The 17,390-nt window shown below is 43.1% G+C and overlaps 2 protein-coding genes across 2 annotated transcripts in view; one reads left to right on the forward strand and one right to left on the reverse strand.

The window, feature by feature from the left end:
• LOC119474938 (fibroblast growth factor receptor-like 1) overlaps nt 1-8,732 on the forward strand; it is a 31,288-nt gene extending 22,556 nt beyond the window's left edge. Inside the window, exons 4-7 of the mRNA XM_037747317.1 lie at nt 4,743-4,829; nt 4,983-5,267; nt 5,973-6,326; nt 7,160-8,732. Coding sequence (XP_037603245.1) covers nt 4,743-4,829; nt 4,983-5,267; nt 5,973-6,326; nt 7,160-7,602 — 1,169 coding nt within the window. The 3' untranslated portion in view covers nt 7,603-8,732. The remainder of the gene's footprint in view (nt 1-4,742; nt 4,830-4,982; nt 5,268-5,972; nt 6,327-7,159) is intronic.
• Nucleotides 8,733-9,478: 746 nt separating this feature from the next.
• On the reverse strand, nt 9,479-17,291 carry tacc3 (transforming, acidic coiled-coil containing protein 3). Its single transcript, XM_037747111.1, has 15 exons — nt 17,160-17,291; nt 14,847-15,012; nt 14,385-14,512; nt 14,264-14,301; nt 12,358-14,170; nt 12,103-12,269; nt 11,827-11,885; nt 11,599-11,729; nt 11,227-11,434; nt 10,556-10,623; nt 10,424-10,467; nt 10,171-10,331; nt 9,967-10,073; nt 9,760-9,880; nt 9,479-9,673 (listed from the first exon to the last, which is right to left on the reverse strand). Exons 2-15 carry the CDS (start codon nt 15,009-15,011, stop codon nt 9,608-9,610), a joined length of 3,276 nt encoding a protein of 1,091 aa, XP_037603039.1. The 5' UTR covers nt 15,012; nt 17,160-17,291; the 3' UTR covers nt 9,479-9,607.
• Nucleotides 17,292-17,390: the final 99 nt, after the last annotated feature.

Below are 17,390 nucleotides of genomic sequence, written 5' to 3' on the forward strand. Positions count from 1 at the left end.
GCAGTCTTGAAAGGCAGGAGTAAGCGGAAGAGTACTCAGTTGGTTGCAATCTGCAACCACACCACTAGATGCCGCTAAACCCTACACACTGTACCTTTAAAACATTACATTGAAAAAGCATGTTCATGACTAGCACATGATGCTATCACACTCTCTGGTGTTGTTGTAAGTTATTGTTGTTATTAAGCAAAATTTAGGCCTGTTCAGAAATAGAGACCTGATTTCTGCTGTGCTTCTGTCGACCTGTACCTGTAAATATGCTGAATCCAAACAGGGTACTTTGACTCTCAACTTTTAAAGAGATTGAATAATACCTACAAAATCAACTAGAGAGACTGTTGTTGTTGTTCAGATTCTGAAAAAGATGCTTCAGAGAAAAGACTTCATCACTGTCTAATGATGTAATTCATTATTTCATCCCGAGGAGGAATAGAAATAAGTCTGTGCTGTGACATTCTTAGAGGCCTTTGTAAGCTGAGAAAGAGCTTTCGCAAATACAAATAAGGGTAAAACGGTCTGTGTGTGTGTGAGAGATATGTGAGACAGCTTATTTATTTAAATAAATACTGTACATGCACATGGAATTTGCTTTTGGATTAAGTATTGATTTAAAGCTGGGAGATATCGAATGATGATTTTGATAAATTAAAGCCACCTACCTGCACTCACACACACACACACACACACACACACACACACACACACACACACACACACAGACATACAGGAGACACAATTAGCCAATTCATCTCGGTGATAGATAACAATGTTTTCCCTGCGGTGTGTTTATGTGACAGATCATTTGTCTGGTTTTTGGCTTCTGCTGCAGTGCGCCTGAGTGCGAATGAAGACTTCAATGAGGACCGTTTAAGACTGATGTGATGAAGCTGACAGGGATCGCCGGGAGATCAGTTCAACCTGAACGCATGCGTTGCTCCCACTCAGCGATTACATTAGGAAAAAAATACCATTGGAAGTTCAATCATAAGTCTTTCTTGGAAGCATATATCCATGAGATTTTTATCAGTGTTTTTGCCCTTTATGGAGTTACCTAGAGACTTTCTGGCCTGACTTAATCCTGATCTGGTTTGTTCCATTTCCTAGTTGTCCTCTGGGGGTGGTGAGTGCATGACAGTCCGACTCTAAACACTCAGCAGCCAGTCTGCAACTCACAAGAGCACCCCCTCCCCTCTTTCTCCCCTCTTGTCCATCATCCCATTAGGCACTGGCGGGCCATCACCACAGCGTTTGTTTTTCTAGATAATTGTTCCATCAGAGCTGCATTGCATTCTGGGTGCCTTTTTGCCACAAAGATTAGGGGGCCTCATTGTCAAAATACTTCCAGGATTGAAGTCAGCTTAATACAGCCAAATAGTCTGCAATTATCATGAGCAACACTTTCCATTAACGTTGAATCACCTAATTGTTTGCGTTCAGTTGCATGCTGTAGTGACCTGCTTGGAGGCTCACTGTGTTGCTCAGAAAGATCAGAGGAGAGAGATTATTTATCTGAAATACTGTAAATGAGCGGTAACTCCCAGCATAGCTCCACACACAGTATCCATCATGAGAGTTTATTATTTTTACTGGATCACAGAGTGAAAAAGTAACTGCAGTCGGTTATGGTTGCCGGTCAGGGGAGAGGGGTCCTGGCAGCTGTTCAAGTTCAAGGCCCAACGTGGAGAGCATAACTTTTTATACATTGCTGCTGGGACCCAGCAGAGGAGCCAAGCTGAAGAAAGACAGTAAGATAAAGAGACAGCGAAGACTTGAGAGAGTGAGGGGTTTTGCAGGGTGATGTGAGGAGGAGGAGGAGGAGGAGGAGGAGGGGGGTTCCACTTCAGCTGGAGAGATATCCCTCCTCCCATCTGCCAGCGGACAGCCTGTCCTCCCCTGAGCTATCTGAAGAATCTGGTCAGTCAGTGCAACATGGCGCCTCCTCAATCCCTCCAGCTGGCTGTTTGGGCCCTGTTTAGGGTGGTCTCTTGACAACTGGCCGCATCACCCCCACCAGGACAGACCGACGCATGCAGCAACCTCTCCGTCCTCAGCTGCTCAGTCTGCAGCAGGCTTCATATTAGCATTAACATGGGATTGTCATATTAACATTTACAGGATTGGATTTTAATGTTTATGTCTGCACAGATAATATATTACAGGGCTAATACAGGGCTGGCGGCGCTCATTATTTCTACATGGCGCTTTTGGCTCTCGCGGCACATTTTTCATTTCGCTCCTCTCTGGAGACGTTGTCAGGCCAACTGCTGGATAAACTGCCCCGTGTGTGACTGATCACATGTGGTAGCTGTTTGGAGATTTCCAGCGTGTGATGCAAGGCCACTGCGCATAACTTTCCCTGGACATTACAATGTCCCCAACAACATCTGGAGCTCATTGTGACCTCAAATCATCCGGCCTTTTCCTGTGCTTCAGCTGGCACAGGAGGCCAGCCGAGAGAGAGAGAGTGTAGTGACCTGTTTCCTGTGGCTGGATTTGTGAATGAAGTGGGAGGGGATGGCGTCAGACCCTAAACACTGTAGCGAGACCATGAATGGATTTAAGTTGTATGGAAGGACGCTGATTGCATTTTAAACAATTTGATACTTTCACTTGCGTGAGCGTGCACTTGAATCATGACTCTTCTGATTGAATTTCCGTTTACATAACGAAGCTTTGATTTCATACAGTGCATAAAGTATATGCTGTTTGATCACTGATTTCATAATAAGTTGCAGCTTTTACTTACCTTTCAGAGTACACAAGAACGGGCCTCTCAGTCACTCCTCATTTATTGATTATTTCATTTTTCAATCTTCCAAAAATAACAATCATATGGCAGCCGTGATATGTCGTACCTTGCCCCTGTCTGCAGTCTAGTGAGCCAATATTGTGTGAAGACAATAGGGGCAAGGAATAGCTTTAACAGGACAGACATATAAAGGGCACCATTGTTCCCTAGAATTGCCTAAAAGTAGAGAGGAAATAGATTCAGGAAAAAAAAAAAGTCAAAAAGAAAACCCCGGCAGTGTGGGACCGTGTTCTGTTTGGATTGGGAGGTTCAGGAACCGGGAGGAATGTGGAGAGCCCAAGTGAGCAACAGAGAAATATTTCTTCCAGTGGAGGCTGTTTTTTTAAAGGAATGGGTTATTATAGTTGGCCAGTTAAACCCCTTCAAATAGCCATGACATCATGGCTGGGCTTGGTGCTGCAGGGGACAAACAAAGGAGGGTTTGTACCCAGAGAACCCTAGAGAGCTTTGAGGGTTTCGGGGGGACTCTGAGGGAGGCAGAACCAGGGGGTTAGAAGTCACATCTGGCCTCTTTACCTGACCCAATCAAGCCCTGAGAGGGAATCAAGTGTGCCAAACTGCAGCTAGAAAAAGCCAACTTGAGGCTGCACTGAACTCAAAATCAGAAATAGGTACAAAAGGTACAGAACTGTTTGGTAGTTTTCTCCATTTTGCATTACAGTTTACCTGTGATATTGTGTCTATCTTTCCCTTTGACTTACGGTTGGTAAGTTTGTTAGAAAAGACTATATCTAATGTGTAGTGAAAGCTCAATAGTATCATATGAAATCATTTAACAGCAACCCTTCTTCAATAATCATCTGCATAATGTCTCTTCCTGCACAGAGTGGCAGATATTGGCGAAGAACCCGATCTGTTCCGTTAATTCATCAATGCTTAACTCGAAAAGTCGATACGCATCACAAGCTGTCGATTAGGTTTCACTCATTATATTTTCCTCTAAGCCCTGTCTTAGCTCCGCTGCATGATGTCAGCCAATGACATAAACTCCACAGCTGTCTCCTGGAACTAGGCTTATGAAAACTGATCATATTACATCGAAATGCTGCAGAGTATGACCCGAGCGTGCACTCCGCTCAGTGTAGCCTATCTATAAATGCTAAATTTACTCCAATAGAGCCAAGAACACTCTGCTGGGCCTGTTTGGTGTTGGGTCGATGCCATAAGAGCTGTGATGGTGACGCTGTTAACAGTTAAGAGTGAGACTCTAATGGAAAGTTAATACAGGCTTTAAAAGTAGAAATATACCTACAATACTATAGTGAGTATTGCCCTTAAAGGGGCAGTGTGTAACAATTAGGATCTACTGGCAGAAATGGAATATAATATTAAGAAGTAGGATTTCTTTAGTGTATAATCCCCTGAACATAAGAATCGTTGTGTTTTCGTTTCCTTAGAATGAGCCGTTTATATCTACATAGGGAGCGGGTCCTCTTCAGAGTTCGCCATGTTGCACCGCCATGTTTCTACAGTAGCCCAGAACGGACAAAACAAACACTGTTAACTTTTCCTGCTTGGTCCAGAGTCGATAAGATAGTTGCTTCCGTCGCCGCCGCTCTCTCTCTCTTGCTTCAACACTCACTTCCCACGTACACACACACACTCTACGCACTGGCATCGCCTCCAAATGGCTCCAAATAGAGCCATTTGCGTTTTCGTGTCGGCCACCGTAGCTCTCCAACATGCTTAGCACACGGGAGAGGCTTCAGTTGGCTACAATCTCCTCACCTCACCGCAGATCCTACACACTGGACACTTTAATGTTGCCATACAATACATGAAAAATGCATTTCTACTGATTTAAGAAGCATGAAGTTGACACTAAATTACAGTTTAATGCTTCAGATTAATGTCAATGCATGATACAGACGCCTACATGCACCTGGTTGTTTGACTCAGCTGTTGACTAACTGTTGTCCTGCTGTGTTAACAGATGACTCAGGTTCTGATAAAACTGGACCCGGAGCGGCTGGGGGAGCAGAAGCTGACCTGGGCATTGATGGCTTGTCAGAAAAACTTGGTAAGAGCTCTGTTGGCATGCTATCAATGGTGAAGTGGTGAATTAACCAGACCATACCAGTGGTTCTGCATGTTTTATCCTATTTACTACAAATCACAGCTAAACATTTTGTCATGTATCCACTGATGATGTTTCCTCCTCTGTCCCGTAAAGTGCGTCCCCGCTTCACCCAGCCCGCTAAGATGAGAAAACGGGTGATAGCTCGTCCCGTTGGCAGCTCAGTGCGGCTCAAATGCACGGCCAGCGGAAACCCTCGACCGGACATTGTGTGGCTGAAGGACGACAGGCCGCTGACGGAGCAGGAGGTCGGCGAGGGCCGTCAGAAGAAGTGGACTCTGAGTCTGAAGAACCTGACGCCGGAGCACAGCGGCAGATACACCTGCAGGGTCTCCAATCGGGCCGGGGAAATCAACGCCACGTATAAAGTTGAGGTCATACGTGAGTATCCCTGCAGAGAGGCTGAGCTCACATAAGAAATATTCACCTGGAAATATTAACAAGGCAGAGGTGATTCATTTAAATGATTACTGCTGTTTGTATGGATAATTTTTTCTGATCTTTTATACATTAAAACAGCGTAACCTCTGTAATAGTGGCTCTGATTTTGACCGAGGAAGAAATGTAACCTTTAAAAAATCTTCTCTCTGATCTACCTTCTCCTGACGTCTGATTGCGATCCACAGGTCTTATTCATGTCCGTGCTGCATGGATGAATGTGCTTGTGTAATCATGAATATGAGAAGCATATTGAGGAAGCAGCCTTGAGACTGAGGGCTTGTGCCCTGGTGTTTGCATAGGGGGGAAGAGAGAGAGACTGTTCAACTCAGAGACCCTCCACCCAATCTGGAGCTGATTAAAGCCCAGCTGTCTGCCAGACCCGCTGCCCCCCCCCTCCCATGAGAAATGTGTGCTGTACAACCAGGAGCAAAGAAAGAGAGGAAACTAATCACACATACTTCTTGTGTTACATGTGGTATTCCTGCCTCTCTGTCAATTATAACTTCTAAGCCTGAGGCTAATAACGGTACGGACAACTAAGACCTCTTCTGTCTGCAGAAGGGCTGTCATGTAAAAAACTCTGTGTGTGTGTGTGTGTGTGTGTATGTGCGTTTTTTGATCGTTTTGCTCTGTGTGTCAATGCAGAGAGGACAAACTCCAAGCCTATTTTGACTGGCACTCACCCGGTCAACACGACGGTGGACTACGGAGGCACCACGTCGTTCCAGTGCAAAGTGAGGAGTGACGTTAAGCCGGTCATTCAGTGGCTCAAACGCGTGGAGACCAACGAGGAGAGTCGCTACAACTCCACCATCGAGGTGGGAGACCACCGATTCGTGGTGCTCCCCATGGGGGAGGTGTGGTCGCGACCCGACGGCTCCTACCTCAACAAGCTGCTCATTACCCGTGCCAAGGAGGAGGACGCTGGCATGTACATCTGCTTAGGCGCCAACACCATGGGATACAGCTTCCGCAGCGCCTTCCTCACTGTGCTGCCAGGTAAGGCCTGGGGAACGTCTGTTTACAGTGTACCGCTCACAAACACACCGCAGAGAAACACATCAGCAGCTTGGACGAGGATCTGTGCTATCAGTTTGTATATTTTATGCGGTTGTTTATTTTTAGGAATCTGCATTAGTGCACATACACACATACATACTGTATATACACAAACATACATACACACACAATAACATCAGAGGAATGTCAAACTGAAATGAAAGCTAGGTTACATACAAGTACTAATGAGGACAGATGCAAACAAAGCAATGTTAACGAGCACAAATGTTTCGTTGTCACCTGTTTTATGTCAGTTTTTGACATGTTTTGGACTGACGTGTTGAAAACCCGTCAAATTCAACAGTCAGTCAAGCTGTTCAATCTTCTTTTTTTGAGGGATGAGTTTTCATTTTTCTGTACAAGTAACAAGTTATTTAGTATGTTTAAACAGTATGTGAGATTTGAAGATGATTGAGATGTGAAGATCTGGTTGTTTTTTCAGTTTCCGGTATCGCTGTAAATCAAACAGACTCTATTTGATTTGTAAAAATTGAACTCAAGGTCCACTTACTAGCTCATTGCAGAGCTGTCAGTGGCATCTCATGGTCTTCCTCAGTCATGACCTAACTGTGGAACCCGTCTCAGTTCAAAGGGTTTTAGACTGTTCAGACCTTTTATTGACTAAATGCTGAATCAAAAGTATAATCAACAAATGAATTGATCATGAAAATGATCATTTGTTTCAGGCCTTAAGCACTTTAGCAGCAATCTCTTGGCAACATTGAAGAGCTGGAAACCTGTTTTGATTTCATGTTGGCCCTCTTCTTTTGCAGACACGAAGCCTCCCATCATGCCCATGTTCTCGCCAACCTCCAGCTCCCTCCCCTGGCCCGTCATCATTGGCATCCCTGCTGGAATAGTGTTCATCTTTGGCACAGTGCTGCTGTGGTTCTGCCAGAGCAGAAAGCACTGTCCCCCTCCCAGCGCCCCAGCTGCGTCTTCGCAGGTACTGCAGAGCTCCCACCGGCTGCCGTATCGAGAGCGGGACCGGGGCTGCGTGGCCGCGTCCTCCGGCTCCTCCAGCCCAGAGAAAGACTGCATGAGCTCCATGAACTACGAGGAGTACCTGGCGCAGCAGCAGCTCCTCCTCGCCCAGGGAGGACCAACAATCCCCCCTAAAATCTACCCCAAAATCTACACTGACATTCACACACACACTCACTCCCACGTGGACGGGAAAGTACATCAGCATCAACACATTCATTTTCAGTGTTAGCCCGCGTGCCAAACATCCCCCACTAACTGCTCCAGTACCTCAGACGGACAATGAGCTCTGGACTGAAACAGCAGCTCCTGAGCGACATTCACCTGGCATTATTAAAGACTCTTCTCATCGCTGGAGATTGTTGGGAGAGTGTGCATGTGGGGAAAAAAAAAAAGTGGCCAGTGATACACACCTCGTGTTTTTACATCCAAACTTCCATATTTGGTGCTTATTTTTTTACAGATTCTCACACCACTAAAATCCATTAATCCTTGTTGTGCACTTAATACAAAAAGGACAAGGACATTTTTGCGTGTGAGTTTTATCGCAGCTATTCAGGCCAGCTGAAAGGCTTTCCTCAGCAGCAGAATTTTGCATTTTCCTACTTGAGGTGTAGCTGAAAATGGAGGTTAGGTTTTACCTTTCACTTATTCAGCTGTTGGAGCGCAGGTTCTCCGTATGTTCTGCCTGGTAATGAAGACGGAAATGGTACTCAAGATTTACAAAAGGGCTGGTTTTGTGCCCTACTCAGGTAGTCCTTTTGTTTGTTAAAAATGCATAATGTTTGGAATGCTGACCACTATCCTTTATATTACCTTCCTCCATCCCTCACTTTTGATCTCTTGTAAAAGTGATCGAGAGTAGACTGGTGAGTTTTTATGGCATGCAAACCTTGCCTGAGACTGCAAGGGATGAGAGAATTGTGTTTCCATGTTAACTGAATCGGTCTTCATTATCATTTTTTTATGGTAGGTTCCCATCATCAGTCAGTAGCATGTTGCAGAGGATGCCACCGTATCCACCCACAGTGTATGAAGCTGTAGTCATTTATAATCAAACCGAGTCATGAATATTTAATTTATTTTGCTAAAAAAAAAAAATGTATCAAAAGTTTATTTTTCAGAGTAAGGCGTTTTACATATCTATGTAATGTTATTAAAGTATACTGTCGTGTATAGTACATTTTCAGTACTTTGTCACCCAGTTTAATCACATTTAGTTCATGCCAATATTTAGATATTTCTGTATGTTAATTGGTTATATTTGACAATCTTGTATGATGTATCCTGTTCAAAGCTCAAAAACTAAAAATCATATAAAGTTTGATGGTTTGGTAGTTTGATTAAATGACCTGAAACAAATTAGTCACATGCCTCTCACGAAGGTTAATACATTTGTTCAAGCAGTGAATATTCTTCAAAAGGCTGCGCTTATTAACGAAGGCCTACAACATGCAGGCCGGGTACAGACAGGTCAGCTTTCTCCCTTTGAGCGAGTTGAAGTGTCTGCTGAGGGTGACACAGAGGGCAGCCAGCAGAGGGACCAAGCTGCTGGGATGAATAGATACAGACACAAGAGCAGTCTCACAGTCCTTTTTAGATGAGTGATGGCCCCTGCAAGACTACACCGAGTGACCAGCATCTTTTCCCCATTTAAGTGACTCGACCCTCTCCGCCTCCCCCCCTGGTCCGCACTACCACCTCATTCAACTCCAATCTAGGTAGGATTTCCTTTCACCGTTTAGGAAGTGCATTGTCCTGCCTCTGGGAGTGATGTGACAGGACCCTGTGATTGCTCAGGAAAGAAGGGGAGCATTGTATCAGGTGAGCTCTTGTTTTGTTGTAAGCATTACAGGATGGGGATGAGCTCTGGCTCCAGACAGATGAGAGGGCTGAGTGCACTGACTGGCTTTGTGTCTGTGTTTTAAAGTAGAAATTCATGCACTGAACATAACTTTTTTTTTAGGCTTCAAACAGCCATGTTCCATATCCATAAACAATGATTCAAATCCAAAACCCAGATGACAAGATTCAAATCATTATAAAAGGCAAAGACTGCCCCCTAGTGGTTTGGAGTCATGCAGAAATTAAAGACATTAGTCCAGTGGTTATTAAATTTGTAAATCTTCTTTATTAATTTTACAGTATTATAAGAACATTGACAAAGACAAACAACAAGAAAATGATCTGGACACCGACAAAGAAACAGAACATATATACAGTATTAACACAAGAGCTCAACCCTTCTGGACGTTGCTGATAAGTTCGTCACACAGTTTGGTGAGCTCTTCAGCCTCCTTCACCTGCAAAACCAAGATAAATATGAAGATAATATTTTATGTCTTGTCTTCAATATATCTGCAAATAACACACCATCTAATTCACTCACCTTCTGGTCCAGGCTCTTCTCCAGTGACTGCACCTTCATTTGCTCCCGCCGCAGCTGGACTTGAAGTGCAGATACCTCCGACTTGTTCTTGGACCGCACCTCAGCGATCCCTTCATTTGCTCTGGAGAAGAACAACAAATGGTCAGTCAGACATCTCTGTAAGTATTGCATTTTACACTATTATCACAGCGGAGTCAGGTTTCTTACTGGCAAATTTTCTCCTCAGCGTGGGCTTTGAGGGTCTGGTAGCGCTGCTCCTCCTTCTTGATCCTTGCCAGATAGTCCTGAGCGCAAGCTTTCAGAGTCCCTTCATTCTGATGGGAATGGTACAGAAAACAATTAACCAATCGAACTCCTAGAAATGTCATCCATTTGTGGTTTATAACAGGGCAGGTGTTTGTGTTTTCTAACCTTTTTGTAGCCCTCAACCACATCCTTGTACTTCTCCAGTCTCTTGAAAAGGTCGGAGAAAGATCTCTCCATGGTGTTCAGGTCGCTGGCCACTTGCTCCTTCTCCAGCAGAGCCTCGTTGAGCTTCGCCTGAGCCACCTCCCTCTCCGTCTCTTGATCAGCTGAATACAAGAAAAATTAAAGCTCTCGTTAATACGCCATTACATCCATAATCCTGAAGACTGTGACGAGTACATCATTTATATCAACTTACCCATCATTTTTGCAATCATGAGCTCAAATTCTGCAATTATTTTCCTGTTGAGAGGGAAAAAAAAGGTTGTCAACTGTCTGGAAACATTGAATTAAAATGACAAAAACTAAATTAAGCAAAAACACAGCTTACCTCATTTCTTGGCCATCGTCAAGCATCTTTCTATACTTTGCACTCCATTGCTCCTCTTTTTCCTTTGCCTATATGAGAAAATACACGCTTTAGGTATAAGGGCCTTATCCAACCTGTAAGCCGTTTCAAATCAGGGGGCGACTTTAGTTTTACTTAATTTAAAGTTGCGCAATCGTTTGTGTTTTACAATGTCCAATTTGTACAAAACCATTTATTAAAAATATATTTGGGAGCTGGTTTAAGACTTCTGATGATCACAATTGCTACTGACCTGAATAATGTGCCTAATGCAGTCCTCATGTTTAAAAAAAAAAAAAGTATTATCCCACTTTTTGTGGAATACTGATCTCAGTAAATGATGTAAGACTTTAAATAAACTATTCAGCCGACACTGAGAACCATGTAAGCTAAACAACAATCATTGACATTTGCCTGTTAAACACATTTCTTTGATATTAGATGCTTGTGTTTGAACCAGAATGCACCGTGGTTGAATCAGATTACTCTGAACTGCTCCAGGGATCTTTATGGAAAACAACGCCATCAACACAGACTAGTGTGTTTTTTTTTAGTCTGTATTCATCACATAGACCCAAACAAAGGGACTTCAGATGCAAAACCTCTTCCATTGCTGTCATTCGTCAAATCACAAAACATTGAGCAGGGCATACTTCTGCCTGGACCCTGGCGATGGCTGCATCCATGTCTTTCTGACTGTACTTCAGCATCTCAATGATGGCATCCTCCGTGTTTGCTGGCTGAATGAAAGGAGGGACGAGGTCCGCCAGGATTGAAGGAGGTGCTGTAGCATCAAACAGTTTGAAATCATCCTTTTGTGGTCCACTTGAAGTGTTTTCTGCCATCTGTGGAGTCTCAAGCCTGAGTTGAGGAGAAAAAAAGCTGACTTGTGAAGTGGTCAAAGTGGTTAACATTTCTGACAGATCTCATTTAGTTGAACAGGATATCCAACGCGGAACAAATTCAGCTCTAATGTCCAGTGACGGCAGCAATCAAGAGTGAGTGGAAACAGAAGTACGTCATACCGTGAGACGAAGGCAGCGGGGCGAGGGACGTTGGTCTGAGCGGCCGGGCCTGCAGGCTTCTTGGGGCTCTCTCTCAGGAGGGGGTCAAATTTAAGGTACAAGGATTGTTTCCTCAATGCAGATTCCTTGAACTGTTGACAGACAAAATGATTTAACATTTTAAATGTTTAACTCATGCACTTACAGTCAAAAGTTGAGTCATTTAACATACGTGAAGTAAGTACTTACATTGCTGGACCCAAACTGTTCAAGGTAATCCATTTGTCCATCAAAGTCATTGGCCATGACTAGAGATAGAGATCATAGGTTAACGTCAAAAAGAGCTTTCCATTTAATGATGTAATAAGTAATTTAACTTCAATGTAATCACACACACCAAACTAGTTGATCCCCAACTCTTTTTTTTTTTAGACCAGCTCTAAAACTCCAGGTTAAATCAACAGCAAAATTCAGAGATCCTTGTGGAAATTAGACGAAATAGAGTTACGTCCAACGTTTACTTACACAGACTTCCAGGAACAAACTCGTCATTGAACTCTGACATGGCGGTCTGTGACTTCTGCTCAGGAAGACTCTCCGTGGGAATATGGATTGGGATTGTATGAAACTGCATTACTTCTCTCAGCGCTCCAGGGTTGGGTTCTGCTGCAGCTGGGACACTCTCTCCATCGCTACAGAGGGCAAAAGCATACAAACTATAAATTAAGTGTCTACTGTAAATAAAAGCTTGATACACTCCTATAAAAAAGGTAAACATACCATGCTGATGGTACAGCTTCCTTTTCCACAGGCTTCTCCGGTTGCTCTGGAATCAACGTTTCCGTGAGCACAGGGCCGGATTTGTTGCTCATGTTTGCCGTTGTGCCAAAGGGATTGAAGTTTGGGTCATCGAACTTGTCAAGGTCAAATGAGTAAGACCCTTTGGGAACCGGAACATCATCAACATCGCTGACATCGGGCTTCGCTGGAGCCTCTTTTGGTGGTTTGACGTCACCCGCCGGCTTTCCCGCTTTAGGTTTTACACCAGCTGGCCTTTTGCCAAATTTCTTGGGTGCCGGTTTCCGGTTGACCTCGCCGCCATCATCGAAATTGAACTCAAGTTTGACTGGTCCTTCCTTGATCGGGGCATCGGCTGGCTGGGAGGTGGATTCAGCAGCTGAAGTTTTGGCTGCACTAGCTGAAATTGGGGCCACGGCAGCTATGAGTTTCATCTCAGGCTGAACAGGTGCCTCTTCAACAATATTTGTGGGTTTATTTTCCTTTATCTGTGTCTCCTCAACAGGTGGTTCAATGTCTGGCACCTTTCTCCCGAGCTCAGGGGAATTCTTGATTTTAGAGCCACCGGTTTGGAAAGGATCGACAGCATCAAGGTTGTCAAAATCCAAGGTGTAAGCACCTTTCGCTGGCAGTGGAGCATCTTCCACAAAACTCCCTGACACTTTGTTCTGATCAGCGTTTGGAGACATTTTAGCAGGTGGTTTTTCATCAGGCATGGCAGTGCATGAATCTTTTTCCTCGACCGCTGGGACGCTCTCGGTGGAGGTGTTGTCGGTGCAGACGTCAACTGGTGCCAGCTCCTCTTGAGCCATCTCAGGTACGTCAACAACATTTGTGGGTTTAATTTCCTTTATCTGCGTCTCCTCAACAGGTGGTGTAATGTCTGGCACCTTTTTCCCAAGGACAGGGGAATTCTGGATTTTAGAGCCACCGGTTTGGAAAGGATCGACAGCATGAAGGTTGTCAAAATCCAAGGTGTAAGCACCTTTCGCTGGCAGTGGAGCATCTTCCACAAAACTCCCTGACACTTTGTTCTGCTCAACATTTGGAGACATTTTAGCAGATTGTTTTTCATCAGGCGTGGCAGTGCATGAATCTTTTTCCTCGACCGCTGGGACGCTCTCGGTGGAGGTGTTGTCGGTGCAGACGTCAACTGGTGCCAGCGTCTCTTGAGCCACCTCAGGTACGTCGACAACATCTGTGGGTTTAATTTCCTTTATCTGCGTCTCCTCAACAGGTGGTGTAATGTCTGGCACCTTTCTCCCAAGGACAGGGGAATTCTGGATTTTAGAGCCACCGGTTTGGAAAGGATCGACAGCATCAAGGTTGTCAAAATCAAAGTTGTAAGCACCTTTCGTTGGCAGTGGAGCATCTTCCACAAAACTCCCTGACACTTTGTCTTGATCAACATTTGGAGACATTTGAGCAGGTTGTTTTTCATCAGGCGTGGCAGGGCATGAATCTTGTTCCTCGACCGCTGGGAACTTAAACGTGATCACGCTGCTGTCTGTGGAGCTGATGTTGGCGGAGACGTCAACCAGTGAGTTTTCCACAGACAGGATGTATGGAAGTGTATCGTCTAGTGCAGATTCTATTTTGGTCGGCTCCTCCAAGGTACTCTCTGGTTTTGTATGTTGAGATTCTGTAGGAGGGTTTTCTACAGCGGGCCTCGCAGGAGACAGGACCGTCGTAACAGAACCCAGAAATGGATTGATAGCGTCAAGGTTGTCAAAATCAAACTTGTAGCCTCCTTTGCTTTGTATCGGCATGTCATCATCAGGGTAGGAGGACACTTCTGTAGAAAATTCAAGGAGAAAATCAATTTTTTCAGCATTCAGAGACATTCAAGGAAAAAAAACTAAAACGTATTGTATGTTGGATGAATTACCTTGTTTGGGTTCACCAGTGGCATCTTGCAATAAAGTACTAAAAAACAAAACGGACTTTGTTACTTAAATGGATTGGTCATTTAATTGGATTCACGTTGTAGTATGAGAAATGTTACTTACTTTAATTTATCCAAATTTAAGGACTCCATTGCTTTTGTACACTCGTCCACGCTTGTCATCTTGACAGACTTGGTGGGAGAAACAATTCTTCTAGTCACAGGGTCTCTTCTCGGAGTCTGAAAACAAACCTACACACAAGCAATTTGATCAGTACTGTAAATGTTACCTTCTGGATACTAAATTATATACAGAAAAAATTAATAGGAAGGTAATAGCCATCCATTTCACGATAGTCATACGTAAAACAAGTTAGTATACTTTGCAAATGTGTGCTAGAAACATGTCTGAAACTGTCTTGTAGCTTTGTCCACCAACACAAGTGTTCTGTTTTTTGTTTGATTACAGTCTGTTTAAAGTTGTGTGGAGCTATGTGTGTATATCATTTGTGTCATTACGGTGTGTGTAAAGAATCAAAATGAGAAAGGGGACACAACATCTAAAAAAGGCAAGCTGGTTCTGTACCTTCGCCGCCTTTGGCACCGTCTTGCTGGGCAGGTTCTCTGTCTGACGCAGGATGGAGGGCCTCCCAGTTGGCTGATCCAGGGCAAAAATGTCATTAATCGAGCTGTTCTGCTTTCCTCCAGGGCAGACCCCACGATTCTCATCATTCACATCAACAGAACTCATCCTGTAAAAGCAGAGAGATAAACTGTAAGGGGGCTGGAACGATCTGACGACACTCTGAGGGAGGCGTCATCCTGAAAGCTGCATCCAGTTGATAAGACACTTTTGGTCGTGGGGTTTACTGATGTGTGTAAAAAGGATCTGAACAGAGAAAGATGGCACAAAGTTAACAGCAGAATCAAGACAAATGTGACTCCGCCAATTGAATTCTGTTGGTGAATTATGGTTGGCACGTGCCTATAATTATTATAATATACTCCTTCCTAAAAGGTGGAAAATTAAAGAGAAAAAAAACTGAACCATGCAATGATGCTGTGTGCCAGGCCGATCTGTCGGCAGATATAATAATAAACTTTATTTGTATAGCACTTTTCATACAAGAAATGCAGCTCAAAGTGCTTAACATTAAAGAAATTACATGCACTGAGTACTTCATATGAAAATGGACATAAAAACTTAAGATGGAATATAAAACCAGAGAAAAAACACATTATAAAAAGATAGAAGATAAAATTAGTGACCTTAACAGTTGCTAAACAGCAAATATTAGCGTATTGCTGATATATGTTGGCATCTAGTGTACATGTTGGCCAACATGAAAATGTAACACAGCAATGCCAAAAATGTTTGAGGTAGAAACAGTGCTGCCATTACATAGTTTGTCCACCAGAGAGCACTAACAGGTTCATTTTTCAACTGTATAAAGTCCCAGTTCAGTACATCAAAATCTAAATTACTATCTACCAATACAACATTACCTATTTATTTTTAATCAGTACCATTATCAATGCAGCTGATGTATTAAGCTTTGGAAAATGTAGTATTGTTCAGGCTGTAGAGCCAGGAAGTGTGAACTTTGGCTAAAGTTAAAGTGGTTTGATATAAAAAGACAAGTTAGGCACATGATTTTTTTTTTTTCAGATTACCGGTCTCATGCACTACTGTCAGGATATAGTTATTATTACATTTATAAAAAATAACTTTTAATCATTTTCGCTCCATTTCGACCCACTGCTTCTTTAAGGGTGCAAGGGCCCTGGAAGTGACTAAGCTTAACTCTATGCAGCCATTGTTAATGTTATTAAGGACCTTTGCTTTTCATGCTATCACATGCCAAAATGTCTGCTGTGAAAAAGCTTTATTCAAGCATTATTGGTGAAATGCCCATTTTCCAACTGACTTTCAATTTTTAACTTGCTTTAATTCAAGTTGGACTATAAAGGATGATTTTAATGTTGATAAATGTGGTGAATTTGAGTAGCAAGCACACAAATGTCAACTATAACATCTATAACTACTGCAGCCAACAAAAGGTTATATAACATTCTTACATTTGCTGCTAGAAAAAGTATATTACTACAGTGGATTAGTGATAAGAAACCCTCTGTTCAAGGCTGGCGTAAAGTCATATTTGAGATGGTCCCTTTGGAATATCTTACAAATATTGTACATGCCATAGTAGATCAGTTCTACAATATCTGGCAGCCCTTTCTGAATTATATTGGACCTGAACTCTCTTCCTTATTATCTTACAAGGAGTCTCTTGAACATGAACTCATTTAACCTGTTACTTCCCTGCACCATGGACTATTTCCTATGACCTACATACATTTTTTGATCTGAGCTGTACCAGTGTTTGTTTGTTTTTTGTTTTTTTATTATTATTATTCTTATTGTTGTGTTTGTGAAAATAAGAAAACCCAATAAACATATTATTTAAAAAATATATATATATATATATATATATATATTTTAAATATTGCTCCTAAATACATTACATTTGGCTATATGCTGAAGTATAAATGTTTGCATGCAAATTATCTGGAGCTGAAGGCAAAGAACATGTTGAAACCCAATATTTTCCTTCACACGTCCACACATGGTTTTTATGCATCACTCCTTTGTTTTAATGACGTCATCCATCCGTTACTTCTCTTAAGTGATACCAACGTTAACGTTCAACCCATAACGTTTGAATTCATTAACGGTCACCTACCGAACGTTAACTAGCAGTTCATCATAAAAGCAAACTAACGTTACCAATGGTAACACCCGACGTTAGACTAATGTTTAGCCGTTAAAGTAAAACTAAAGGGAAAGTCTTGGCAACAGAGGCGTAAACTAACATATTATCATCCTATATTCACTTACCTCGAAAAAACAGATGCAGTTGGCCCAAAATTACAACGTCTTTCGCCAAAGAAACGCCAACAGCAGCAGCAGCGTGACCAGAGGGATGACTGGTCTGGTGAGCTTTTTGAAAACCCCTCGCCTAGTCTGTCTGCGGGCGACAGCCGTTTGGAATTTAAAAGTCTTGAAACGGACCAATGAAATCGCCAGACACATTCAAAGGAAACGCGCTTCCGGGATAACCAGCCAATC

Source organism: Sebastes umbrosus, chromosome 16 (assembly GCF_015220745.1).
Source record: "Sebastes umbrosus isolate fSebUmb1 chromosome 16, fSebUmb1.pri, whole genome shotgun sequence".
NCBI lineage: Eukaryota > Metazoa > Chordata > Actinopteri > Perciformes > Sebastidae > Sebastes > Sebastes umbrosus.

What these genes read in the sequence shown, in the direction of transcription:
- tacc3 (XM_037747111.1), bottom strand. Translation starts at nt 15,011, where the DNA reads ATGAGTTCTGTTGATGTGAATGATGAGAATCGTGGGGTCTGCCCTGGA. An exon ending in GAAGCTGTACCATCAGCATG is followed by an intron (nt 12,270 to 12,357) that starts GTATGTTTACCT and finishes TGCCCTCTGTAG; the next exon opens with CGATGGAGAGAGTGTCCCAG. An exon ending in TCGCCAGGGTCCAGGCAGAA is followed by an intron (nt 10,624 to 11,226) that starts GTATGCCCTGCT and finishes TTTCTCATATAG; the next exon opens with GCAAAGGAAAAAGAGGAGCA.